At 39.1% G+C, this 27,805-nt stretch overlaps 1 protein-coding gene across 2 annotated transcripts in view; it reads left to right on the top strand.

Moving 5' to 3' along the window:
- brinp1 (bone morphogenetic protein/retinoic acid inducible neural-specific 1) overlaps nucleotides 1–27,805 on the top strand; it is a 159,705-nt gene that overhangs the window by 79,823 nt on the left and 52,077 nt on the right. For both annotated transcript variants that reach the window (XM_008325930.3, XM_008325931.3), the window contains 2 exons: nucleotides 5,793–6,060; nucleotides 26,534–26,724. In XM_008325930.3, coding sequence (XP_008324152.1) covers nucleotides 5,843–6,060; nucleotides 26,534–26,724 — 409 coding nt within the window. In that variant the 5' untranslated portion in view covers nucleotides 5,793–5,842. The remainder of the gene's footprint in view (nucleotides 1–5,792; nucleotides 6,061–26,533; nucleotides 26,725–27,805) is intronic.

Here is a 27,805-nt window from a genome sequence, read left to right as displayed (position 1 = left end):
TATATATGTATATATATATATATATATATATATATAGTAGTAAAATAGTTCCTTAAGGTGCTCCGCCCCACACTTTGGGAATAACTAAGTTACAACTAAGTAAATAACAACTAAGTTTCGTTTTCAATCCGAACCACGCCCAGACGCCTCCAGACTTAACATTCACACGATGTTTCCCTCGTGCGTCTGTGAAACCTTATTAATTAATTTGCTTTATGGTAGAAATGCTGGTTGTTTAGAACAATCTCATAAAACCGCCTCCACATCCCTGCTGTGCAACCGGGCAGCCATCAAATTAACCTCCCAGCAAATCCTCGCACCACTTCACATGACAAATGCTATAGATTCTCTTCTGCTTCTCCTCCACCCAACTGGCATTGATCGTTCGCTCTCACAGAATGGGTTTGGACACAACAATTCAGCAGCCAGGTAAATAGGAATAACTCTAACCATTAGTGGATTAGTTTGCTCTTTAAAATCATCCATTGATCCCCGGGCTGAGCTGATTGGTTGCTGACCAACCAGAGAATTTAATTATCAAGCACGAGTGTTGCCAACTCAGCCATGTTTTCTGAAGGTCAGAGTGTCACTGCAGCCCCCCCGCCCCCCTTCATCAGGACAGTCACCATGTTTTTTTTCTCTTTTTTGGCTGTGTTCAGTTTCAGCTCTCTCCTCATTCTGCCTTTCTTTTGCATCAACATCCAAATTACCTTTGATCACAGTGAGGTCAGGTTGAAACAAACCACGTAACAATAAACCAGAGAAGTATAAAATAAAGGCTGCCATCCATCCATTACCTGATGTCAAACATGTTGCTCCGGCGTGTATTATGGAACATGATGGCGCTTTCAGACTGTCATGCTAATAATACTTCAAAGAGAGCGCCGCGCTTATATTTATACAATTCAATCAACAGACATCGCCACAAATAAATTGTGCGTATTTGTTACCAAGGGGCAGAAGAAAAAAAAAAAAAAAAGACAGAAAGCAGCACAGAAATGTCTCCTTTAATTCACTCACATTTACCTGTCCCTTTATAAAAGAATCCATCCCTTCCTGCTCCGCAGCCTCTCAGGGATTTCAAATACAAATAATGAGAACAAACCTCCCTTTTCCTAAAACATTATAGAATAAAGAAGGACACTAAAGGCCCCACACAGGGGAGAGGCACATTGATTGGCAAAGCAAGTGGCTGGACCAGAATGGAGATTGAATCCTCTTGAATTCACCAGAATGGAGGAGGAGTTGTGGCATGAATAAGGCTGTTTGAAAAGAGGACGGAGAAAACAAGCCTCCCTTGTCCTATCTTGTGATTTCCTGAAAGCAGACATCCTCCCCTTTTTATTCTGCCCATTCAAGGGTAAACACGACCCACTGTCTCCCTTTTCCTCTCTATTTCTCTAATCCACTCTTCAAATAACAGTAACCCACCGACCAGAAATAATGGAATATTTTCCTGATTGTATTCGGAGGCAAAATGTGTGCAACATACGTAAGCGTAGGAGGAGGGTGGGATGGAGGGATGGCAGTTTGATAAATATAACAACACGACACACGATATCAGGCGTCAGGCAGGAGAAGCAGATTAGGTGAAATGTAGAAGAAGAAGGAAAAAAAAAAAGTTCAAATTCTGCAGGATAATTTATTTCCCTGAGATGTTTTGGTGATTTTTGAATTACAGATTTGGGATGTTGGAGTTATACTGACATTTTTTTCTGCCTTCATTCATGTCCTGTGAGTGAACTTTTTTATCTCATCACGGAGAGATCCCTCTCTGCCATCACTGCGACCCCAAAAATCTTTTCAAATCCAATATAATATCAAATCCACCTTAGTATGAGATCAGAAACACAATTTCAACATCACTTCTCTGCAGAGACTCTTCTGATGTGGAGCTGAATTTAAATATTTAACTGAAAAAACCAACATAGAGGGAGAAATAATTAAATGTAATCAGATTAATCACAGGGTAGCTATGGATTAATCATGATTAATTGGGATTGTAATCAATTATGTTTTAGTCCAATGATGCACATTAATTAACGTGATAAACTTGTTATTTTGACTAGGGATGTCCGATATTAACTTTTTGCTGATATCAGATATGTCGATATTGTTCAAACACTTTCCAACACAATTTCCGATTCCGATATCAATCGATACCGATAAATGCAGCGCGCCTCTGCACACGTGCCGTGTCACAATGACAATGACATGGCATTGTGTTATCAGGTTTTCATTATCGGAGGAAAAACCGATAACGATTCTTACCGACATCATTTTGCTAGTCTCGACCAATATTATCCAACATTCCTAAGTTTGACAACCCTAATTTTTGATAACATATTTTAGATCAATATTTGGATCCAGAGGAAACACACAGGTCAGAGACCAACTGCCTGCAGGTTTCGTTTGATTAAATGTCACGGTGTGTTATTGTCCTTTGTTTTGGTGAATGTCGTATGGAAACCTTCCTTATTACTACTGCGGGATCGGCCGTAGTGGTGGCCTGGTCCAGCTGTTGAACCATTCCGATGGTTCTTTGCCAAATGGTTTGGCTCTCCTTGTGATGGCATTGAATCTGGGCACAGAGTATTAACCAAATGGTTTATTTCATTCGACAAAAAAGGCACTCGTTCACCTTTAGTGTCTCTTTAATGCAGTGGTGTGTTACAGTTGGCCAGTGGAGGCGTTGAGCACTTTACAATGATTTTAATATTTCGACAAATTATCCACTGAGGTGAATTCTACCGTCCTTTGTGTGTCTGTCGAGGGGTGAATTAGAGAACGTCTGATTCCAAGTCGTTGCTCGTCTCCTGCTGCTCAGCTGCTGCACTGCTCCACGGGACTACAAGCCCTAAAGTATCACAACATTATTACCTCACCCCATGTGGACATGGTTTCTACATAACTGTACACTGAGCCACAGCGGCGGCGTCCGGCTGTGAAGTTGGCAGTTCATCCACTCGTCTGACTCAGGTGTAAAGTTTGGATGGTGATGCATATATAGACATATATATAAACATACAACTGCAACCCCTTGTATTTACTCAACATTCGTCTTTATCGCCTGCCGTCGTTGCTTCCATTTGAGTTTCTTTTTATGTAGCAATAAATTTTGGTTTAAGGTGAGGGGATGAGTTTCCGACTCACAGTGCAAGCGAGCAGGAAATCTTGCAGAGATGAATATATTTCATGGAAATACATAACCTAACCTAACGTACATATGGACTAAAATCCAGCTTACTGGAAAAAGCACTAAAGATCCCACCGTCATTATGTGTCCATATGAATGCAAATGTACACACCCCGGGGGGTTTTCAGGATTCAGATTAAGGCCATGCTTCAAGTGGAGGGGTCTAAGATTGTCAGTCAGCTGCAGGAATGATTTTCACGGCTGGAGTAGCTCTGGAAAACAAATGTCACCAGGAATTCTTTACACAAACCCTGTTTCTAAAGAAGCAGGTAGATAAAAAAAAACAAAAACATATTAATTGTGAGGCCAGTGAGGCGGCGTGGGCTCGGCCACCTAGTGTTGGCGTCTGGAAGCGTGCTCATATCTCAAATCTTTACCTGTATCTCAAAGCAAAAATTTGTTCGAAGTCTTGCTCATATCTTGGAATACTCGTATGTCGGGATGCTGGTATTTCGAGGTTCCACACAAAAACAGGGAATAGTCGCAGGTATAAAATTCAACGCCAGAATAATTGGAAACACGAGCTGTTGATTTTCATATTAAGTCATAAAACGGCCCAAACAAGGCGGCATTGGGCAAAATACCCAACAAGATAAAAAGAAAAAAGAAAAAAAAACAGGCGCAACTTTGTCAACTCTTCACCCGTCATCCTCACTCCTCTATATTTATGTAAATATTTTTTAATCTTGAATCTAAATTTTAAATGTTGTCTGAAACCAATTAGTCTGTGGTCGACGTGTAAGAATGATGTTCTGACAGTGATGTGTGGAAAAAAAGTCAACTGTTTTTTTTTTACTTGTCAAAAACTGCAATTATAGCTGAAGTGTTTTTCTTAGTTGTTGAAGTGTTGATAATCACTTTTCTGGACCAAATGTACAGTATATGCTGTGTACACGGCAGCATAATTATTATTAGTTTGACAAGTAGATACACTGTAGGTAGATTGTTTTTTTATGTCATGGTGCTAAGACATAAAATGCCACATGTGACTAAGAAGCGGCTACACAACAGTAGGACAGAAAGACAACGCTGCTGTGACGACTTCAACGTTTTACCATCGTGCAGTTTATCATCTATTTAACAGCAAAAGATTAGGACCATTAAATTTTCTCTGCTCTTTTATGATGTGTTGTCTAATAAACCATAAACGGGTGGTGATTTTTTTTTTTTTTGCACACAAGCATTTGGTACCGTAGCGTTGGGTGCTGCACAGCCAGAGGCCAAAGTTCTTAAATGCAATTACTGATGAAACACAGTTCTTTATCAGTAACTGAAGAACATTTTACTGATGAGTGTGTGTTAATGTCCATCGTCCTAATGGGCTCTTTGATTTCAATTCCACGGGCCGCGATGTGATGTTGGAGACAGCTTTTGTGTATCGTAGTCAAACTTTGACTTTTGCCAAAAAGAGATGAAAGATATTTCACATGGTATGGTATAATTTACACTATTGTTTTTTAAACATTTAGTGACCTGTGAATGACTTCATCCGTAATTCTGATGTTCACCTATGAATTCTCTATGGCCTGCGATGATTCAAATTTTGACTTAAATGTCAATGTTGGCAGCAAACGATCACAAACACAATTAGTTTAGATTAGTGAACTCCTTGTCATTGTGACACAGGTGACCTCTGCTTTTAACCCATCACCAAAGTGAACAGTGGGGCAGCAGCATGTGGCGGTGACCTCTGCTTTTAACCCATACTTGGCAGTTGGTGGACTCGAACCTAAAGCCTTCTGGACCCAAGTCCACGTCCTTAACCACTAAGCCACCACTACCCCAATTTTGTATTTTATGTGTTTTAAAGATATTCTGGAAGCAAGGCATACGTTTTATTTATTTTTTTTTTTACAATATTTTAATATTACGTTTTAGTTATTTTAAAGGAGAATTCAAGAGGAAAGTATTGAGGAGAATTTCACATTTGCTCTTCATTATGTTCTGTGTTTCCGTAGTCAACGAGCGTTCGTGTTAAATAATCTATGATTCTCATATTGACCTAAACTGTCTTGAAGCAGTTCCGTTTGGGAGTCTTTCATTCACACCTTCCTGCTCTAATACTAATATCAATGAGAGACCAAGAGTGTCGTTTTGTCTTCCATGAAAAAGGGACTTTTTCAACAAGCTACGACATTTCAACGCTTGAATGTTTCCTTTTTACAGTAATTGACACCGCTGGGTAAAGGGAGACGGTGTTCTTCCATGTTTGAGGCTAGACGTCATAACACATCACGGAGCGGACTTCTAACCTTGTCAGAATATATCATGATACCAATTACGGGCGGGGAGAAAAAAACCCTCGATGTACGGCTCCACGCTCATCCACAGACGGCGTGTACGGAGGGACACAGTCTGTGTGGTGTTTAAAAACAACCTCCATAGAAGGAGAAGAGTCGCTGTGAAAACAAATACATGTCACGGCGAAGTGACACTGACAAGGGCACCGTCTTATTTGTTCAGTACAACACAATTAACCCAGCGCTATGACATTCTCTTGTTTGGTTCAAATAGACTCGGTCATGTAACGGCTATCTCCTCCTTGTCTCCTCTCCTCTCCTCTCTGTCTCCTCTCCTCTTTCTCCCCTCCTCGCAGGTCTCCACATAATGGAGCGAGAATGAACAGAGAGCGGCTTAAGAAAAAGCATGAACTGGAGGTTTATTGAGGTCATCTGCTTCCTGTTTATATGGGACCATATAACAGTTCAGTCTTCCCGCCAGGACCCATTGGTAACTGAGCAACATGTCACCAAGCAATATGACTGGCTCATCTCTGACCGCGGACCTTTCCACCACTCTCGAAGTTATCTGTCCTTTGTGGAAAGATTCCGGCAAGGATTTACGACCAGATATAAAATTTATAGGTGAGTCCACTCGAAGCCCGTGCACCGACTCCACACACACTGACTTTTTAAGAGACTGTCCTTTTGACTGTTTTTACAAGGTTGAAATTTTGTTTCCAAAAATCAACACTGTTGACATTTTAAACTTATTAAGTGCGTTTATATACACACTTACAGCCTCTCTCAGTGCTGCAAACTCCTTGTTTTATATAAATATATATATATTATAAGTGCACTTTCTGCGCTCCACGTGTCTCTTAAGAGCATTTTTCCATTTTTTTTCCAGACTAATTTGAGCAGTTTGAAGGAAAAAAAAAGAGTCTCGACCGAGCAGAAAATATAATCTTTAGGTTTCATTCAGTGCATATATTGATGCCCTACTTATATTTGAATTAATTATAGAAAAAAAAAACACATCCAACTCTATTGCAGTTTGAAAAATGCTGGGCTTTACTGCAGGTTGACGTTTGTTATTTAGTGGTTTTTGCTGCTCAGTTTTCATCCTGTGGAGAGATTTTATATCAAACTAAATGTTACTTTGGCGCTAGCTGGACTGTATGTCACTGCGTGCTGCTAACACTTAGCCACTTACTGTATATACTTACTTTTTATTGCATATGTCACAGCCTACAGAAGATGTGGACTGTTTTGCCATCCACTTTTTTAGAGTTTTGCCTTTTTTTTCACATTACTTCCCTCTCTGTCTTTGAACAACGAGACTAAGACAAGACTGAACTCAGCGACTAAGAGAGCAAACCACTCATTTGCCGCGTTCCTTTGGCAGTTTTATTCGCCAGGTTTGTTCTCTCCCTTTCCACTGTCTCTCTCGGCAGCAGTCCCCACCGACTTTCATGCCTTGATATTGTCACATGAACAGTAAACAACACATTTGCATAATGTGTAACTTGACAGAACGCAATGTTGCACAGAGACAGGAATCTCGGAGGCACAAAACTTCTAAAGCGTCGGTGCACAGACACTCCGCAGCCGTGGAGCTGGAGGCTTGTCTGTGAGGCTGCACTGATTTATAAAAACCAAGTTTGTACCTGAGCGTTGGCTGCTGCTGGGAGAATGGCTGGATGCTGGTCGGCCCAGTTGTTTTTACCTTCTTAACCAATTTCTTACTGGCTTTCAATGTGTCACCCGTCAAATATCATCAGGGCGAATTTCAAACTATCCATCTATTTAGGTTTCATTCAGTGCATATATTGATGCCCTACTTATATTTGAATTAATTATAGAAAAAAAAAACACATCCAACTCTATTGCAGTTTGAAAAATGCTGGGCTTTACTGCAGGTTGACGTTTGTTATTTAGTGGTTTTTGCTGCTCAGTTTTCATCCTGTGGAGAGATTTTATATCAAACTAAATGTTACTTTGGCGCTAGCTGGACTGTATGTCACTGCGTGCTGCTAACACTTAGCCACTTACTGTATATACTTACTTTTTATTGCATATGTCACAGCCTACAGAAGATGTGGACTGTTTTGCCATCCACTTTTTTAGAGTTTTGCCTTTTTTTTCACATTACTTCCCTCTCTGTCTTTGAACAACGAGACTAAGACAAGACTGAACTCAGCGACTAAGAGAGCAAACCACTCATTTGCCGCGTTCCTTTGGCAGTTTTATTTGCCAGGTTTGTTCTCTCCCTTTCCACTGTCTCTCTCGGCAGCAGTCCCCACCGACTTTCATGCCTTGATATTGTCACATGAACAGTAAACAACACATTTGCATAATGTGTAACTTGACAGAACGCAATGTTGCACAGAGACAGGAATCTCGGAGGCACAAAACTTCTAAAGCGTCGGTGCACAGACACTCCGCAGCCGTGGAGCTGGAGGCTTGTCTGTGAGGCTGCACTGATTTATAAAAACCAAGTTTGTACCTGAGCGTTGGCTGCTGCTGGGAGAATGGCTGGATGCTGGTCGGCCCAGTTGTTTTTACCTTCTTAACCAATTTCTTACTGGCTTTCAATGTGTCACCCGTCAAATATCATCAGGGCGAATTTCAAACTATCCATCTATCCATTTTCATTTTCCGCTTATCCGTTACCAGGTCGCGGGGGCAGCAGTCTCCACGACCACCCCCCAAATCACACTGCACCGCACAAGCCCCTTGTCAACCTGCAGGTGGTGAGTCCACTGGAAGGTACCAACCGCCCTAACCAGGATTTGATCTTGCCCAGGAGGTGAACACCAATGACAGAGACGTTGCCTCTTGGCCAAAGCGCCACAATTTCAAACTATTTAGCAAAAAGTACAAAAAAAACAAAACAAAACAAACAAAAATAACATAATAGTCAAAAATATTGTCTAAATTCATTAGCTAGCTCTCAACACCAGGGCCCTTGAGTGCAAACTGTGTCTTTTGTCTGACTGTACTCAGTGAAAGCAAAGCTCTTAGGCTAAGATTTATTTATTTTATTTTTGTGAATAGGCAAGAGGATAACGCGTTCCCTTAAGTCTAAGTGTTTGACTGTGTCCAAGGATTTTCAACCCAGTATGGACCACCACTTAAGTCCAGCAATTAGTAAGTCTTCAAGGAGAGGGTGTGAAAAAAAAAGAAAAGAAGCAACATCAGCTGGTGAAGTGTTTGGTTGAAATGAAATTATACATAGTGCTGCCTCTTTGGCACACGATTGGCCGGCTCCTGCTCTGCTCTAACCGGCAATGAGGACTGAATGGCTTTATGAATTTCCCCGGGGACTTTCTCTGCCTTGACGGTTTAGTGGTGAAAAGTGGTTGAATCAGATTTGCAGAGAGACAAAGCATCCATTTCACTCTGTTTCTGCTACAGAGAGAGATTACCCCGGAGGCACCAACGCATGCAGAGACAATGCCAACCTGATCAACGACAAACAAATCTGCCTGGTTTTAATAGGATGGGCATCGGGCCTAATTTAAAGGATGGAGGCAGAAGCCACTTCCGCCCTCTGTGGAAAGGTCACGGTCACTTGAGGAGCTCGGACACACCCGGGTGCAACAATTATCCTCTTCCTTTCAAGATGTATATCTCCTCGAAGTGATTGGAGAGCATCGGGTGCCTGTAATGATTGGTGATTGCGATCTTGAAGTGTTTTTCTTTTTTTCTTTTCCGATGTTTCCTCCTCTTCATCGCTCGCGAGAAAGCTGTTTCCACTGCTGGCTTCATTCTCTCGCCACAAAGCTACGGCTCAATAACGCATGTCAGTGTGTGCTTCAGTTACTGTTGAGACCCGACGGCCTTCTCTGGTCATACAAGCCTCTTCCCTTCACAGGCTTGTACTCTATTATAGGGGTTGAATGTGTATCAGATGATGCGTGTTCTCTGTTGGGTCTTTGTTCGCAGCTCTATCTGAGGCTCTCGTGAGTGAAAATCCAATATAAATGCAAATCCTCCGACCATTAATGCATTTAAAGGGACGAAATCAGCATCGCTCTGCAATTAAAGGAGCGAGATGGAAAGTGTTATTTAAAATAAAAATATTTATGAAAATGCACAGCTCCGATTGATCGCACTCTGAAAAGCCTCAGTGAAGTGAATGAATTGAAGAGGTTCATAGACCTTCTCCTGTCAAGGAGCGCGGCTCATCACATTGCCAGTGTCTGTCTGTGGAAATTGAACAAAGTCTGCGGAATAGGAAAAAATAAATATTAAACTGTGAGCAGCGGTGATCGCTGCAGTCGTACTCGTGCGTCACATGGACTCTGGTTTGGAGCTGGTTTTTTTAATTGAAAACCTGCCCGAACACCACTGTGCAGTTTGAAAAGAAAATAATATTATTTGTGCAGGACGATCTGAAGATGACCTGTTGGAAGTTGATGAAAGAAAACCCCCGCACCTGTAGATGATGGGTTTCATTGGTTCTCCATGAAATCTGATTGACATGATTATATTTTTAAACATTTTCTTCACAGCTGCTGCTTTATTTTGCAGCAATTACAGTAAATCACCAGGAAGCGCTTGTAGACATCATTAGCCAGTGGGTATAACAAAAGCAGGACCAATTTGTTGGAAAAGGATGAGTACGTGCGAGTCCACTCATCGACAACTCACTCACGTGTGCTGTGTTGGTATGCTAACATGATGGAGAAAGTATGTGGGGAAAAATGGAGCCGTTGTGGCTCATTATTCTTTGGTTTAACGGCTACACTTAGTCAGCGGCTCATTAGAACTCACACGTCACAAACAAGGGAGCGTTTTTGTCTTTGATCAGAGAAGAAAAAAAAACACAATAAAAGACTACGGTGCCTCATTTCCCATTGTTTTTATTAAAAAATATAAAGAAAACAAATAGCATTGTAATGAGAGCGTGACTAAATGGCTGCTTGGTTAATAGTAATTCAGTCTGTTTTCCCTTTAAACTGACTGTGGACAGTGATACTTTTAGGTAGTTTTCTCGAAACTATTATCTTTATATTAGGGCCGTCCAAATCAATGCCTTAATTGTGCTGATTATGTTAATGAACCTCCTTGTCTCGTTGCTCAAACACCGTTGTTATTTGTGCACACTGTCAGAAAACATTTTCCTCAAATACCATCTCAAACGCCGGCACATGTCTGTGGAGCTTCACGTCAGTCACCCAGGTTGTTTCAGACCAGCCTCAGTCAACCTACTCAACCTACGGTGTTTGGTGGTCACAGTGGCTGCATCGCCAATAAATGATTAAGAAATTCTTGTTCCGTAATTCCGACATTTGACATTGTACCACAAACCAGTTTGCACGGTAAACACGAGAATCTACGAACTTCTCAGTCATCCAGGTCAAGGTCAAGGTTGACGAGTTCGAACTTCTCAGTCATCCAGGTCAAGGTCGAGGTTGAAGAGTTCTGACATTTTATCAAAGGTCAAGGTTGAAGAGTTCTGTTGGGCAGCTGGACGTGACATTTTATCAAAGAAGACCTTTCACCTCTCATCCAAGAGGCTTCTTCAGTTCTTACTGGTGCTGGGGAGTTCAGCAGATACAGCATATACTCTGGGCTTTATTCTTTGTTTGCTCGGCCACCTAGCGTCGGCGTCTGTAAGCGTGCTCGTGTCTCAAATCTTTACTCGTATCTCGAAGCAAGACATTTGCTCGAAGGCATGTTCGTATCTCGAGGTTCCACTGTATGTATGAATATGTCAGACTTTAAGATTTTGGACTTTAAAATGTACAACATAAATGGCTGAGTTTTGGCTTCATCAATACAATGACCGCTGCTTAATCTGATATTTTTTACTAATGTTAAATTACTTCATGTTCGAACCCATTTTTCTCTCTGGTCCGTCATCAGACCAAGGCCTTAATTTTCATTTTTCATTTAGGCACAGCTTAGCTTTATTTTTCTGACACAAATTATGCATATTCCTCTCTGAACATTTTCTCGATAAATTAATTATGTCTAACTACCACTTGATAAGCATTAGGCCTCAGAAGAATAATTTGCAGCCCTGATTTGAATGTGGAAAGGTCTTAAACTAAACCTCTGATTTAAATCGTTCATCAATATACATCGTGTGACTCAAAACTTTCTTTATTTTGAACTTGTAATTTTCTTTTCTTTTGAGCCACTCGCACTTTCATCTCCTCCAGAAGAGGAAGAACAAAAGGCCCTGATGAAAAGACATTGGGTTGACTCGTACACAAAGTGCGGCTGTGTCTGTCACGCCTGATCTGGGCCCCATTTGTTTTAAACTGTAACAAGGTGTAACATTTGTCCGACTCAGGTCCTGAATTAGGTTGGATGAGCCATCTGTAATTGGATAGGATAAAAGGAGGCGGATTTGATGTAGTCTGCAGTTTTGCTGAGAGCGGCTGCAGCGATGTTTAATTCAGCAGGCTGTAGCTAAAGAAAGAGAAGGGAAGGCGGCAGCGAGGAAGTCGGCAGAGATAAAACGAGATGACGACAAGAGGGCAGAGGAATCGGTGGGCTCTGTTGTGCCATGAGACGCTGCGATGGGAAGGTGCTAAAAGTGTGTGATGAAGGAAAACATTGCAAACGCCGTAAAAAAAAAAAGAAGGGTCCAGGGATTTAAGTATCAGGGAGGCAAGGACGCCACGCACACATTAATGCAGGCAGTGAGGTCAGAGTCAAGGAGAGAACGAATGAATAAATAACGCACACCCAGGTGCACGCTCTGCCACGAAAACTCTATCTATTTTAAGTCTTTCCTGCAACTAGCGATAGCTGCTGTGCTATCTATGAAAATCACAGGCTGATCTGTGCAGTGTGTGTGTGTGTGTGTGTGTGTGAGCAGCAGTGCAGCCAACCTGGCAAATCATTACTCTGCTGCCCCCCATGGGGGCACGTGATATCAGTGTTTGCATCGTTACAATATTTTCACTCACGTAAACTTAAGGACTTTAATTGATTATGATTCTGGATTTATATTTAAAAAACTGTCAAAAAATAAATAAAAAGTCTGACCGAACCAGTACGAGCTATAAAGTATATTATATTAATTATACAGTATATTAGAAAATATTCATAATTCATAAACTATAGTTTGACTAAACATTATCATCATGAAGTGTTTGTGCATTTTTTCACTTTTAATATTCATCAAACGGGCCGGATTGAACCCCCTAGTGGCCGGTTTTGACCCAAGGGCCGTATGTTTGATACCACTGCCCTAGAGATAGATCAATTACAAGTCAACTAGCTTTGAAGGGTTTAAGGTTAGTGGAAAATTAGTGAACCATTGAATGTCAAACATAGAGCTGCAAATTTCTTCGGGCAAGAAAGAAAATTGGAAAAAAGTGAAGTTGTAGACTGGTTACAGTCAGTCAGTCAGTCAGTCAGTCAGTAAACCAACCACCGACCTACAAAAACCACAACACAAAAAAAATCCTCCAATTAGCACAGGGTCGAATGATGAAGTTATCAAGTCAAAGAGAATATCAGACTCATCATGAAACCGTTCTTGGCAGCAGATGTAAATTTCCATTTGCCGTCGACTAAAACAATCACCATTTCCAGCACAGGATTTCAAGCTGTTGCCTCAGCCTAAAAGAAAAGCTAAAAATACAGCAACATTGTTGGTCTGCGAGACGGCTTTGTTGTTTCGTGCCACATAATGATTGTCGCATTCAAATTACTCTGAAGTATCTTTAATCTTTGACACAAAAAAAAAATAACCAAGTAACAATTAGCCACACTTAGAAACCAGTTAGTCTGTGCACAGGGAAATACAAAGACATTTAAAAAAAATTGAAGTTTTAATTTTCATTAATTATTATTATTTTATTTCTTGATTTTCCGGCCAATTCTCTGTTAATACTTGTGAATTCCGGTCAGCACTGACTGGTTGGTTGGTCGGCTGATTTAGTTTCTTGTTGTCAGTTACGCTTTGAAGAACGCTGATGAAAAGCCACTGTTTCTTTGTGATCACTTCTTACAATGGAAGGTTGATGAGGAGATAATCTAGAGTCTGGAAGACGAAGACGCCGCGGGTTAAATACAGATACTTATTAACTGGATGTGACATCACTTCCTCTGTTCCATTTGAACAACAAGAGAGCAACGAAATACGTGTTGAAGCAGCCAGGTTCAAATGACTGTTCACGTTACGATTGAGTCAAATTATAGTCACTGGTAGTCCGCCATGTTGCTGAGAGACCAACAGAGAGACCAACAGAGAGACCAACATAGAGACCAACATAGAGACCAACAGAGAGACTAAAAATATCATCACAAAGAAAAATGGCTAAATATAAGTACAGAGACTACATTTGTATACAGACATGGATGGGTCCTTAAATCTTAAAGAAGTGTCTGACATGAAATAATTCAATTTTTTTTTTGAAAGAATGACAATTCTCAATTTTTATTTTCATGATTACAGCTTATTGACTTTACAGTACTATACAATACATTTAAAACATATAACTAAATAAAATATAGCTTTTTCATTCTCACTCATAATCACTATATATGTACATCTATGTATATATGTATGTACACCTTTATAAATATGTAAATATATATATTTATATATATTACTAGCATATCTACAACATAATTTGACCAAACAATATTATTAAATACTCAATTTTTCGCACTTATATATATATATATGTGTGTACATATTTTTGTGTGTAATGTGCAAATGTGTCTGTGCTGACACAGAGGGTTGTGGTCTGATATTCTCAGGGGCCGTTTGGATGTCATGGGGCTTGAACCTGTTAAGTGGGATTAGCAAGAAAAGACTTGTTTCTTATTTTAGACACAACCCAGTGAAGCGACAACGTCATTAATGACATTTATATATAACACGTACGACCTTTTTAACTCTTTGATCATGAGTCAAAAACCCTCTTTTTGAAAAGAGAAAATCTTAAAACCTTAATATGTTCTGGCTGCCCAAGAAGAAAACAATTTTTTCTGTTTGTTTTTTTTTTTTTTTTTTTTTGTTTGGATGTTTTTTTGTTGCGAAATATCAAAGAAAGTTGTTTTGTAAATTGGTAAACATTAGTCGACAACAATAATGACAACCTTGAAATATAACTTCTCAGTATTTGTCAGAGTTTTAGATATTCTGACACATTTTTTACAATAGAATGTGAAAAACAAATTTTAGTCTTTAAATGAAAACCTTAATTAAAAATTTACAAGACTTTATTTAAAAATGTATCTCAAAGCTCAGAGTCAACAACATTGTTTTATTCAACTCTTCATTTATTAAAATTATAGCTATTCTTTCAAAAAGGAAACAGTCGCTGTCCAAGGTGCTGAAATGATCCCCTTCGCTTTAGTCATCTTCACAGTTTATACAACACCTAACAAAGCCCGTAATGGCTCCTCAACTCCTCCAACTTCATCACGAAACAGAGAACAACTCCAGATAATGATAGTGCAGAGGGTATTATTCACACAGGAACATTAAAGAAGAAATTGAAAAGTCCTTTTGAAATATATCATTATATAAAAACAACCGTCAAAACTCCATCTTGAAGCTTGATTTCATATACAATTTCCAAGAAGCGTTTTATTTCATTCCAGTAAATTCTTGCCTGTGTGAATGCCTCGTATTAGTTTAATGTCTCACATTGTCATTCCGTGCGTTCCCACCCAGTCAGACTGCTCTGGTTCATCAGCAGAACTTCTCACATTACACAGTTGATTAGATTCAAACACATGCTCGTGTCACTCACCCCCAATGTTCGCTTCCGGCACCATGTCCCATCAAATTCCTGAGATTAAAGTGAATTAAGAGATTGTTTTTGATTACACCCATTTCATTCTGTTGCCTCATCAGAATTACAAAGTCAGTTAATAAAGCAATTACGCCGGCTTTCATATTCAATTTGAGCGAAGAGCGTTTACTTTACGGATATAACCCGAATAATAAGAAATAAATGAGTTAAAAAAATACAAATAAAAATCAAAACCACGTTGCATGTATGTGACATATCTCTGTGCTTTATAACCTTGTGAAATGGAAGTGTTTCCTCAGGTATCCAGCGTGTGGCAGAGCAGAGCAGTAACTCCATTATAAGTTTGTGCTCCTCTTTACCACTGAGCATACTTTATTTCATTAGCCGTGTCATTATTGTGGTAAGAAAATTAGATTCCTCCTGTTTATTTCCCCTTTGCCTTCACTTCTGTCTGCTGAGGATTTATTAGGGGGTCAGTCCAATTTCCACGAGTGCAAAATTGAATAAAATGATGATCCCGCTGAAGATGTTCGGAAAACAATTTATACCAAAGGGAGTGGAATTAATGAAAAAACAAGTTCTTCATGGTGTCATTTCTGCACTGAATTTTACCTTAATGTTACCCTTCCCTTAAAAAGCAACGGCGATTAACAAAAAATGAAGAAGTCCGTAACGAAAGTCTCTCCTCAACAGTAATAGTGTGTTGAGTCCACAGTGACATATGACTCGTGCTGTTAGAAATATACAAATCTACAAATACAGTATGTAAAAAGACATATATGTAAATATAAATACACATATTTATATATGTACACATATATTTTATATGTGTATATGTAAATATAAATACATATATTTACATATGTACACATATATATTTAATGTGTGCACATATATACATACATATATACATGGTTATATGTGAATATGCAAATATTACACAGTTGATTAGATTTAGACACATTCAAACATATAAAAATATATATACACATATATACTGTATGCATATAAAAATATTTACTTAATATACTGTATGTATATACCTATATATATAATAAACACATAATAAACATACATATACATACATACAGTATAGTATATTTCAGTTATGTTTTTATATATTTGTGTCTGTACAAACACAAGAACAAGTTTAAAAAGTTGTGTGTTAATCATGCGTATCACAGTTGATTAGATTCAAACACATTCAAACACATATATATAAATATATACACATACATATATATGCACATATAAAATATCTACTTTATATGTAACACCTCTTTACTTTCACCTTCACTTCACCCATATATTAAACACATATATAAGAAACATACATACAGTATAGTATATTTCATTAATGTTTTTATATATTTGTGTCAATACACACACAAGAACAAGTTTAAAAAGTTGTGTGTTAATCATGCGTATCACAGTTGATTAGATTCAAACACATTCAAACACATATATATAAATATATACACATACATATATATGCACATATGAAATATTTACTCTATATGTAACACCTCTTTACTTTCACCTTCACTTCACCCATATATTAAACACATATATAAGAAACATACATACAGTATAGTATATTTCATTAATGTTTTTATATATTTGTGTCAATTCACACAGAAGAACAAGTTTAAAAAGTTCTGCATTGACCGTGTGTCTCACAGCCACTTCATCTACTGTTTTCTTGTGATTTATTCGTGTGTGTGTGTGTGTGTGTGTGTGTGTTTTTGTTTTGTTTTTTTTGCCTGACTCTCCTGTGCATCATCTGCCTGGACAGCAGGTCATTATGTGCTGATGCCACCATTTACAACAGATGGACACTGCAGGCATCAGCTTTGACGTCACTTGATTGTACTCACCCAACTCTTGCTGAAGAAAAGAGCAGCCACTGCCTCAGACTCTGGCTCTCGGATTCTCCGACCACACAGTACTTGGTTTTAATTAGAAGTGTGAGACACACTTAGAAGTGTCGTACGCAGATCTTCTCACGTGCAAATCAGGACATTAAATGTAATACGCTGCCGAAGAACCGTGTTTACAGAACCCCAATTAACTTGACGGACCTGCAGGAACTACGGCGAGGCATAGATTCCAACTGACTTTCAGCAAACGTCTGATTTCATTTCTGCTCAGAAACAGGTCACTGTTTCTCAGCCTATTGCTGTTTCCTGTCACTGTTTACGCTGCTGTATTTACAAAGACGGTGCCTTATGGAGCTGGAGTTAGGTTAAATAAAACAACCATAATAACAAGCTGAGTTTTTTTTTTTTTTTTTTTTTTTTTTCTGGTGACTGCTCTCCTGAGCACTGGAGCACAGCACTAAGATTAATTCTATAATATTTTGAATGGTTTCAGTGACTGAAATTCATACAGGATTCCAATTGTATCTCTGTCTCTTTGATTTATTGCCATGCTTTGCTTCTTATTACCGTGAAAGGTCTGGAGTTTTTTTTTCTTACTGTGGTGGTGGTGGTGGGACGGTCAAAGACGTTCCTAACACTGAGATCATGGGAAAAAAAACCCCACTCTGCTGCTTCTGTAACTATCCTCCAGTAAACGTGATCCAAAATTATTTACATATTCTCCTTCCTAGTTTGTCACACACACTGGGTTCAGGACCCAATAATGTCATTTTTTTCACATGGGCTCCTCTGGAACATAATTCTGCAGCGTGCGGAGGAAATGGACTTTTAATGGATTCAATGCAACATTTATTAAAGATAGTCGTTAAGTCAGGGCAGGTGTGTGAAGTTCCACTTTGTGGCTGCAGATTTAGGCACCAGTAGGTTTATGGCTGAGTTCTGGGAGCGTGATGACTTTTTTTTTTATGTAAAGGTCTGGGAGCGTTTATTAAGGTTCAGTGAAAGTTAATTACGTACAGGAAGTGTTAACTGAGGCTCCTCAGAGTATGGAAACATTTGGAGAGTTGATCGACTGATTGATCATCACGGCCGATAAAATGTTGACTTTCTTTTAGATAAACACCGTGTGTTACATGGCGACTTCAGTTCCTCATGTTGATTACTCCAAACAAACCCTTCTATTCCAAACCTGTCATCGATTTGGAATCACTGACATTGGGAACGTAATTAATAGCAATGAGCAGCTTCGGTGACTCACCTTCTCCTCCTCAGCTCCCGGGACACCTGGGGTTTTTCGTGGAGTAAAATCTGGCATTAGCTGTTAGCAGTGCGGAGCGCTAACACTAGCATCACAGGTGTAAACACTGCAGAGAGCTAACGTCTGACTGCCAGTTTGAAGAGAGTTTTTCTCTTCCCTTTTCAAGTCGAGCTAGAAGATATATTTGACGATTTCGCTGTCCAAGGTGCTGAAGTCAAGTTTCTCATTCCCTTCGTTTCCTCCCATGTTGCAGTACGAAGAATACGATACAAATCGTATTCTGCACAAACGCCTCTGGTATTACACGCCATACAATTTCAAAATGAGTTTAAAGTAAATATTGCAATATAGCTTTTACCAGTTTTATATAAAATAAAATTGGTTTGATACCAAATCACTTTAAATGTGAATACTTTACTTGAAGTTCTGTTTACTACAAACCAAATTAATAGAAAGGAGTTTCATACAGAGTTATTTAATGAATAAAAAATAGGTCTTTGTAAACTTTTGCATGGCTCCTTTACTGTTTTCATTTCACTGAAACCATCAGTATGAATGTTCTATAAACTAATATCTTAATAGGTGCTCCTTCTTTTTCCATAGACACGCCTGCGTTCAGTACGTGATCATTATCTTGTCAAGTTCACAGGAAATTGCAGTCTGTGATGTTCAGTGCTGTTAGTCATTCGGTGGTGGTAGTTCGTCCTCGTGCAGTGGGGGACAGACTGAATGTCCTCTTGGAGATCTTCTTTGACCTCTGGAACTCACTGAGCTAAAATGACAGGAAATGAAGATTTATTTTTAACAAGTTTTTACACGTAAATTAAACAAGTCGGTGGTTTTGGTTTGAAATTCAACATGAGAACTTTGTTTTTCATCACACGGTGGTAAAAAAAAACATCTTTGTTATGTCTTTGTCGAGACATCATTTCTAAGTAGATGAGTGAAGATGAGCTGTGATTCAGTGTGGGAACAATGTACACAGTGAACAGTCATAAGTCAATACTGTGTGGGAAGACAAACAGCTTTGCAGAGGCTTTTTTCAAGGAGAAATCACCGTTATTGGGTCAAAGTCTATTATAGTCCAAGCAATTTGTTAGTGTTTTCTGGCAAAATAAAAATAAAAAAAAACGCTGAAATGTTGCATATAATATTCTGGATTGATTTGAAATCTTGCTAACTTTGAGATTTAAGGGAGGTGTGAGTGGTTTCCAATCGAACATGACACGCTGGACATGTGGACCACTGCTGTTGTGCTTGAATGATAACAAGCCTCCAGTCACTAGGTGGCAGCAACACATACAGTGGTTTGTACAGATACGTGTTATCAGGTTCTCAATAGTTTTTCAATTCGTGGTGTTGTAAGTTGGGGGGGGGGGGGGGGGGGGGCAGCATGACAGAAAATAATTGAGGACCACTGGACTGTAGTCAACATTTTAGCAGATTTGATTCATTTGTGTCCTTTTTAAAAACAAACTGCGATATTAGCACATTTGTTGGCTAACAAACTAGCGCTCAGACACACGGCTAAAAAAGAAAACCTTCGTCTTCAACAGATCCGCCGCTGTCTTTTCCATCTCACATCAGGAGAAGTGGACGTTCTTCCAGAAAAACACAAACATCGTCGGTGAACGTGCAGATTTGAAAAGTTTCATAGCTGACGTGAATGACTTTGAACCTTTTTTTGCTAATTTTCACTCACAGTCTATTAAGAAAAAATTAAACAGTTCATTTGCACAAATCATAATATATAGAACTGAAATGTAATTGACAATGGTATAAAAATAAAGTCCAATTAATGAGTGAAGAAAATGAGTGAATTAGTGAAACTCTCCTGGAGGTGAGAGATTTTGGTGAAAAAAGAATAATTTAAAGAAAATAAATTATTTTTTGCTCAATAACATCAGACTCCACATGAAACATTCATCCAGGTCTGCAGTATAATTATAGGATCCTGAACACAGTCAGACATACAGTCTGATGAATGTCACCTCTTTATCTATAAATTAACCCTCGGGCTAAAAATAACCACGTCACACATTTGCATATTTTCTAATTTAATAAACTTGAACATGTGGTTTTTATATCAGACTGTTTAATTATAAACCAGCACATGTTTCCATTACAGCAGACCTACATCATCACTGCGCTCACACATTCAAACAGATACTCATAAGATGTGTGTGGGTTTTTTTTTTTAATTATACAGACTGTAGAGACGTCAGGTCGAGTCTGACAGCAGCCGGTACACGAAGGGATTTATTTCAAAGAGAAAAGACGAAGTTAATGTCAAACTTTTTTTTTTTTCATACCGTACCGTTCTTGTATATTCAGTTTAACGTAACACGCCCTTATATCAAACGCCGTTGCCCTCGTCTGCTTCAAGTCATGTCGGGCTTATAATTGATCCCGCACTCACACACGGTTCTTTAGCTGAGGAAATGCTTTCATCTGTTTCATTTCATCATAAACGCTTTCTGTTCGCAGTGAGGAGAGAAATTACTGCCGCCTTTTTGTCAGATATCCGTCGTTTTTTTTTTTTTTTCGGTCAAATGTCGAGCTGTAAGAGAACAGTACGTTTCTCGGCACTTTTCTCTCTATCTGGATGCTAAAGCCTTTGATACAGAACTAGAGGAGGACGAGAGGTAAACAAGAAGCCAAGTATGACACGCTGCTGTAATTCACTGACACTCTCCGGCTTTATTGTTTTCTGCTGTCGTTTATGAGCTGCCCGATAGCATGTTGTCAGCGCTTCCCGCCGCGCCGCTTTCCCACTCAATTAGAGATTCTTCTCTTAAAAACCGTTCCCTCCTGCACCATGCAGCCACACCACCACTTTGCCCACTTTGCATGTCTGTCATCCAGATGCAATTTTTTTTTCCCCTTCCTTCCTTCTTTCCTTCCCTTTTTTAAAATTCTGTTCTTCGGCTGCTCGTACCTGACACACACTCTGTGATCGTTTCATACTCCTGTCACAGCTTCAGGGAATTTTCCCCCTGATGTCAATACGGTCCGGCTCTAATTGAATCAGACCACCTGCTGCCTGGAGGCTGTTTTGACAAACCACAGTCACACCTTATAATATCTTTGATATTTAATGTTATTAAACCTAATAACACTTTCTGTGTTTGGAGATATGTGTTTATTACAACTCAGATGACAGGAAGAAAAAAAAAACATTGTTAAATTTGTTCATGGCAGATGTTTTAGTCTGTGATTCATGTGGTAGAACACAGGAATTACATTTAAGAAAAGCCAAGTAACTGAAAGTAACTAAAGCAGCATTTTATAGTTAACTAGCCTCAGTCCATATTTGCAGTTCTTTTGCTGCTCTTAGAAATGATCAAACATTTTTACCTAAAACACGGTAAAGTTTTTGTTTATAGATTTTATTAAAAAACAATTATAGTGTACAAAGTATTTAAAAGTATAGAGTTTTTGCTGAATTTATGCTGAAAATCAGTGTCGCTCACGTAGCATCCTGTGAGTTACAACCACATACTTAATAGCGCCTCCTGTGGCAGTTTTATTTCTTATTTTTAAATTTGCTTAATATGTCTCCATTACATTTATTTCTTATTTTTAAATTTGCTTAATGTATCTCCATTACATTTCACACACACACAGACATATATGTATATATATAAACATAAAAAATATATAAATTTTTCCTAAATACTACTACTAAATGTAAAATTCATAGTTTGATCTTATCAATAAACCTCAGTTCAGATCCATTTTTGAACAGGTTTTGTTCCTATTGCTGTACAGTTACGTACAATCATGAAAAGTCAGTAATAATCATGTCATGTAAGTCCAGTGACGGCCACATGTCAGTGTAACAGCCTGTAATACTACATTTGTACCACAGATGGAGTGTAAATCTACTACTATGTCACATGATCAAGATTTTGTTTCATTTTCTGACCTGATTTCTCACGGTGGCAACAATTCTCTGAAGTACAACAGAAGGTTGGACGAACGAGCGGCTGCTGAGTTTGAATCATTCTGTTTACTGTGAGTCAGACAAACCAGTCCTGCTGTGGTGCATCTTATCCAGCAGCAGCAGCATTAGCAGCAGTAGTAGTAACTTCAGCAGTAGTAGTAACATCAGCAGTAGTAGTAACATCAGCAGTAGTAACATCAGCAGTATTAGCAGCAGGATGGAGGACTAAATGTGTGCATTTTGCATAAAGTTGATTTACAAATTATAGCTTTCAAGTGTGGCCGTGAGCACAGTTGGCTCTGAGAGAACAGACAGTTCTACAGGCTTTGTTGACACTGTGCGTTTAATCAGTGGTGAATAAAAGAAGGAGGAAAAAATAATTAGGCTTTAATATCTCTGTCATTTACTCACAGACAAGAGGACGGCACACAGCACTGGCTGAAATGTTTCGTGGTCAGTCGGCACGGCGTCGACATCTTTAGTTTCAGGTCTTTTCTCCAGTTTTTGGGAATTTCTGGAGTCCAACTCCTGTGTGTTCTCAGACTGAAGGACAGACCATGGAGTGAAGAACGTAACAGTCAGAGCCTTTATTTCAGGGATTAACAGACGTCGCTTTTCCCTGTGACTGAAAATGCTCAGCCATCTATTTAGCGTTAAAGCTGTGTTTACACCAGCGTGAGCCATGGTGCTGCACACCTCCACACCCGCGAGCAAACACGGAGGCGTTTGTGGTCGGCGGCCAATGTTTGTCATCGTGATCCGACCCGTTAGACGTCACCCGGTCCATAAGGAGGACGTCAGTGACACGTGACGCCGTCTGTGGTGAATGAACTGTGGTTACATCAGGACACCGTCCATCCTCTGCTCTGCTTTCCCTCCTGCAGAATTCCAATGTGCGATTGGTGGTTAACGTCAGTCAGGGATGTCTCTGCTGGTTCGAGTAGTTAATCACTCCATAAATTGCCCTCACAAGAATCCGGCTCGGAGCGACGTCTCTGTGGGCTTGTATCAGTGTTTTTAAATCCAAATCTGCTTGTCCAATTTTCTCCGGGATGCATCCGTTGCAAGTAAATGACTGAAGTAGTTAGAAAAGTTAAGATGTGCATGACCGAGCATCATGGAGACTTTTCCTCCGGACATGTGGGGAATGTTGATGCCGATTCTGTGGCTCAAACCGTGGAGTCTGATGGGCTGAACTTCTCATTAGGAAAACACAGAGCACGTCTCTTCATCTCTCTAAGCCCTGCAGGGGGTGCTCAAGATTCTCTTCCAATGCCCCAGTCCAGGGCTTTCCAAACTTTTCCAGGTGAAAGCCCCCCCCCCCCCAAACAGCATTAGCTTCTAGCAGCCCCTCCCTTCTTTGAAACTCGACAGACGGTGCTATAAAATATGTAAAGAAACAATCATTTTTAGAAGGTATTTTCTTACTTTTATTCACTATTTATTCCATTTGTTTTGCATAAGAAAATTATTAAGGAACATGTTTTCAATATATTACCACTGTATAAGGTGTGTTCAGGTACCATCAGAAATTTGGGAGACGCAACGATTACAGTCGTTTACGTGTTGTACAGTTCAGGACAAATGGTTACAATTTTTTTTTACCCCTACCCCTAAAACTTAAGAGCTTGAGCTTGAAACTTTAGAGCTTGTTTTGGGGAAAAAATATTTTTTACTTGAAATAGTAACATATATTGCTGGAAACATTTTTGTTAGTTCCTCTTCATCCTCACAGTTCATCACAGGGGCCACGTATGAAGATGTGACCTGTTAATTCACACTCACATTCACACCTACGGTGAGTGTAGAAAGTCCAGTTGACGTCGTCCTCCATGTTTCAGGAGTGTGGGAGAAAATCGAGGAATCAAACAGTACAGTACAGTACCAGTACAGTTATATAAGGCAAAATCCAACACCACCTCTGCCACTGTGTGGCCCAGACTAGACATAAATCTACCTCTACACATAAAAAAAAATGCTCCAAGGAACAGACAGTGGAGGTTAACTGTAGCAGGACAGTAACAGTACAGTCACCTTCACCTGTCACGGCCGCGGTACTGTTTATGTTTACAGTGTTCAGTGCTCAGGTGACTTCTCTGCCCTCTGTTGGCTAAATTCTATAAATATTCTCAGGGTTATTTTGGGAACATTACTGGTAAGATGTGACCTGTTAATTCACACTCACATTCACACCTACGTGAGAAAACACTGATCTCTCTGAGTACCACCATGACGACCAACATTAGAATACAGCAGCGTAACCTTCACTGTTAGCTTCACATCGCAAGAGAGATGTTTAGAAATGTTTATGTTTAAATGTTGTATTAATTGTGCGTGGTATGTTTCAGATTTATGCAATTGAAAATGTAAATGTGAAAATATAAATTTTCCCCGCGTACCACTAGAGAGCGCTCATACCACAGTTTGAGAACCACTAGTATAGTATATGACTTTGTCCTGTTAAATGTTCATTAAGTGTGAGGAACTAATCAGATCCACTCCTGTTTGCTCCTTCGTGACATTGATATAATTTGGCTCCACTTCAGTGTTAATAACCTGGTCCTGGATCAGTGGACTGAACCATTGGATCATGCTGTGGTCCTCAGACTGGATCAGAATGTTCTGACCGTTCATGGCTGCTGGACCAAGTCTTACATGATAACTACTGTTGACAAGGCTGCTGAGAAAGCTGCAGTGATGACAGATAAACAGAGGAGGCGACAGAGAGGAGACAAATCTGAGACAAATGGCTACGAGTCATTATCTGTTCCTAATCCAAAAGTAAATTGTCTTTGTATGATTTTTGCCTGAGTTTTTTTTTTTTTTGTACCAGAGTTTAGAGGGAACAGCAGTGTGTTCCTTTTGTGGAATGAAGTGGAAGCTGAATCAGCATGTACTGTTTCTGCATGAGACGGGAGTCACGTCCCGCCAGATGAGAAATTGTCTGTGCAACGCTGAGGAATTGCAAAGTTCCTACAAAAAAATAAAAAAAAAGAATTTTGCAAATCTATCACAAATGCATTCGTTGCCTCGGAAAAGCATTAGTCAGTGGTTTGTGATGAGAGAGATAGAAAAGTCAACCTGCAGATTTTTCCTTCTCCAGTTTGTGAAATTAAAAGCTGTCATTCATTCATTTCAATATTCTTTTTTTTTTCCTCTGCTTGAGATGAGCCGCGTGATCTCAGGCTGCGTTATCAACCTGAACTGTTTCATATCATCCTACAGGAGTTCGAGGCTAATGTATAGTGCTGAGCGGCATTATGCCGCCGTCAAGCTGTGCTAAGTCAGAAAGACACATTGCTGACTCGGTGTCAGGGAATTTATAATAAGTAACAGAGGGAAACCATCAACTGAGGGCTCAAACCTACAGAGGGAAAATGGAGTGGGAAGGAAAGATTACTTTGGGATCGAACCTCATCCTGTGTTAAACATTTTTATCAACATTAGACACCTACATACATATTATATAACAATATAATAATTATTATAACAATAATAATATAAGTTAACGCACATACAGATACAAAAATGTAATTCATAACATTTCTGAATGCTATTTAATGCCAATCATCATGATTACAATTACAATTACAAAAATGATTAATTACGATTAATCAGGATTAATTCACAGCTGATTAACCAGATCACACATTTTAAGCCTTAGTAAAAAGAAAAAAATATTATAGCATATATATGTATATAATTACAACCTGGTGTCATAAAGAATATAACAAAGCAGGAAATACTTGTTTTTCTTTTTCTTTTCTTTTTTAAAATGTGAACCTGTGGAAATAAGGTGCATGACTCTATATATTAATGATAGACCGTGCTCGGAACCTGAACCTGGGAGGATGCCTGTTGGTTTGGTTTCATAGTGAAAAAGAATCTGAAAGAAAATTGGCCAAAGAAAGCAAAACAAAAAAACATGATTTATTTGGGAGTCCGGGTTTTTCCGGCTCAGTTGCAGAACTCTTTAGTCGATTCCTGCCCTGAGGGAGTGTCTGTTACACCCAAGGTCCCACAGTTAGTCTACTGTCGTGATCGCTCATATACGATGCTATACCTGGAGTAAAATACTTGGAAGTTCAATACATGTCTGCTTTAAAAAATAGAAGTTGAAATAAAAATCAATTTTTTTTCAAATGAACTTTTTGACAATGTTTCTGTGCAGCTCTGACTTCAGTGAGGAGACACTTGGTATCATTGTTGTCATTTTGCTGTCACGATGCCGTCCACCTGTCTAGAACTCTGGGATTTAATCTGTTTTTTTGTCTCTTTTTTTTGACAATTTCAGGGAATTTGCACGTTGGAAGGTGAGGAACACAGCGATCGAGAGACGGGATTTGATCCGGAACCCTGTGCCTCTCATGCCCGAGTTCCAGCGCAGCGTACGCTTGCTGGGCCGCAGACCTACTACTCAACAGTTCATTGAGACCATCATTAAGAAATATGGAACTCACATTCTCATCTCAGCCACCCTGGGAGGTAAGAGACGTCCAGCCAAGTCATTTTCTCCCTCTCACGCTTGACTTACTGTTTTTTTTTTTCAAACCCCTAGACTGTCCAAAATGACTTTTTTTTCCATAAAGGTTGAGATTTTATTCAAACACAGCAGGTCCTTTGCCCCAGTTTATTCCAGTTTATTCGTGAGGAAAACAAATTTCCTCCAAACGTGAAACTCGTACAGCTCTTAAAGTTGTTGCAGAAGGAATTTCCTCCAAACGTGAAACTCGTACATCGCAAGTTGTTGCAGAAGCTGTTAATAATTGAACACAGTAAATGCATAAAATGTTAAAATGTATTTTTAACAATCCAATAATAACGTATGTTATGCAGCAATAATAGTGTTATATTTGAGTTTTCTTTTTTTTTTTCAACAACCAAGAAAAGCTCCAGCGTTGATTGATAATATTGTACTTGGGGACATCAGCTCCCTGCTGTCCTGGATTATTCACCCAGCTGTTTGCAACAATGTCAGAACAGCTCCGTTAAACAGTTTTGGGCCAAGTTGTTCTCTGGAGTTTTAAAAACTCTCCCCCAACAAAGTTTCACCTACAACACAAGGCGGAAAGGAAAGGTTACGACAAATAAAAAAGGTCACAAAATAGGATGAGCATCTTCCGACGTACATTAAAGCTAAATATAAAAAAAAAACTTTGCAGATTTTACACATTACACAAATGGTCTGTTGTTTTCTGAAACTTTCCCCGAGTCTGTTTTATCGCTGACAAGAGTGTAAAAATTTAAAATGACAGATTTCCTCTTTCCTTCCACAAAGACTTCAAATATTTATGACAGATATATATATATATATATATATATTTCTTTTTTGTCATTACATTTACATCCATTCTCTGTGAGAGTTTTTGAATCTAAGTCAAATCTAAGTCTCTGGTGAACATGTGTTGGAGTAGGTGATGGCACTGGGTTATTAAATCTGCTGTGCCCTCTTTTGTAGATTGGACTATTTTTTAAGCCTCCATCCATGTAGACTCCACTAAAATTAATTTAAAAAACATTATTATTATTACACCTATTCCCACCATAAAATGGGAGAGGAAATTAA

This window comes from Cynoglossus semilaevis, chromosome 14 (assembly GCF_000523025.1).
Source record: "Cynoglossus semilaevis isolate Cse_v1.0 chromosome 14, Cse_v1.0, whole genome shotgun sequence".
NCBI lineage: Eukaryota > Metazoa > Chordata > Actinopteri > Pleuronectiformes > Cynoglossidae > Cynoglossus > Cynoglossus semilaevis.
The sequence above is the reverse complement of the archived record's forward strand: the minus strand, read 5'-3'. Positions and strand labels throughout refer to the sequence as shown.